At 65.0% G+C, this 1,668-nt stretch overlaps 1 protein-coding gene across 1 annotated transcript; it reads left to right on the top strand.

Annotated features, from left to right (window-relative positions):
• Nucleotides 1–1,178: 1,178 nt before the first annotated feature.
• EMIHUDRAFT_256429 (hypothetical protein) lies at nt 1,179–1,643 on the top strand (the record flags this gene model as incomplete). Its single annotated transcript, XM_005767839.1, has 1 exon — nt 1,179–1,643. A coding segment is annotated over one exon (465 nt), but the record flags the coding sequence as incomplete, so codon positions are not given.
• Between the last annotated feature and the right edge of the window lie 25 nt (nt 1,644–1,668).

Genomic DNA, 1,668 nt, shown 5'->3' with positions numbered 1-1,668 from the left:
TCGCGACGGCACTCAGCCCTTCGCTGGGCGTGTGGGACGCCGGGTACGACGAGCACGGCTTCTGGTCCGTCGAGGCTGCCCGCGCGGCGCGCGACGCGGCGGCGGCGCTTGCGCTGGACGCCGCCGACGGCGGCGCGGGGGCGGCGCGGGGGCGGCAGGCGCGGGGGCGGCAGCCGGCCCAGCGGGTCGCGGCCCTCCGCCCCCGCGGCGTCGTTGGAGGGCGAGCACCTCGAGTACCTACGGCGGCGGGGTGCGCCGTGGGGCGAGCCGCCCGTCGCGGGCGCCGCCGCGCCGCCGGAAGGGGCGAGGCGGCGAGCGAGGATCGTCGACTTTTGGCCGGGGGGCGCTCTCGACACTTACCGGCTGAGGTCACGTCTTCGGGGGCGTCGACGGGCTGGTTGGCCATGGTCCGCACGGCGGGGCGGCTGCGCCGCCAGGACTCGCGCGTCGCTGCACGCGGCCTGCAGAAGGAATGACAGCTCGGGGGCAAGGCTTTTCTTGCGCCGGGACGGCTAGGCTTTTTGTGAGACCCCGCTCGCGGAAATCGAGGAAGGCTTGGACTTTTCTTTTCTTGGGAAACGGGAGTGTTGGTTTAGAAGAGGCTGGCCAGCGACTGGACCCCCCGCCATGGGGGGACCCAACCAAGGACGGGGATTGGAGGTTGTAGAGAGATTTAACTTTTAAGCCCAGCTCGAGGGGGAAATAAAATTAGAAAGAAATGTATTCCCTCCCTCCCCCCCCCCCCCCCCCTCTCTCTCTCTCTCTCTCTCTCTCTCTCTCTCTCTCTCTCTCTCTCTCTCTAAAACCGTCTCACTCAAAATCTTTCTCTTTCTATCTCGGCTCTCTCTCTCTCTCTCTCTCTCTCTCTCTCTCTCTCTCTCTCTCTCTGTCTGTCTCTCTCTCTCTCATGTCTCAAAATCTCTCTCTCAGAAGCGGAGCACACACGAAGATCGAAGTCGGCACAACAAAAATCCCCTTTGCAGCCAAGCCTACAGGGCACCTAATCTGTGTTAGTGCCAGTGCCGTCAGTCCCGTGCCCAAAATCGTGCGGGCGTAGCAAAATTCTCTTGCGGCACCGCTGGGTTCGGACTTTTTGCGGGGTATGGTATGGTACCACCCCCCAAGCCACGAGACCATACCCGGAAAAAGTTGGAACCCTGCCCCAACAGAAGGCTGCCATGATGAAACAGCGCTACAAGGACCCATCTGCACCATCGACTGCCACTCCCGAGATCGCAGAGGCTTGCGGCAGCCGGCGCGTCCGCTACCGCGTCACCGCGCACCAGCCGCCCGCGGCCGAGAGCATCGCCGGCTCGACGGCTGCGTCCGTGTTTGAGGCGGCACGGGCGGCGCTGCTGCCGGAGGGCTACCCCGGCTCGGTGCGGCCCGAGTACCTTCGCTTCCAGGTGTACGACACGATTCAGGCCGCCTGCTCGTACCTGCGTGCCATCCTCTCAACCGGCGCAATCCTCAAGGCTTCGGGCGTCGGAGAGGCGGCGGCTTCGCCGATGGCGGCGGCGGTCGCATGGGTCCTCCGCGACGGCTTCGGCATGTGTGGATCGCTCCTCTTCGCCTCGCTCGTCGGCGTCGGCTTCGACGAGAACGTCAAGGAGTGGAGGCTGTTTGCTGACCTCATCAACGACGTCGGCCTCACTCTCAACATGCTCG

Source organism: Emiliania huxleyi (genome assembly GCF_000372725.1).
Source record: "Emiliania huxleyi CCMP1516 unplaced genomic scaffold EMIHUscaffold_4785, whole genome shotgun sequence".
Lineage (NCBI taxonomy): Eukaryota > Haptophyta > Isochrysidales > Noelaerhabdaceae > Emiliania > Emiliania huxleyi.
This window is presented reverse-complemented; position numbering and strand designations above follow the sequence as displayed.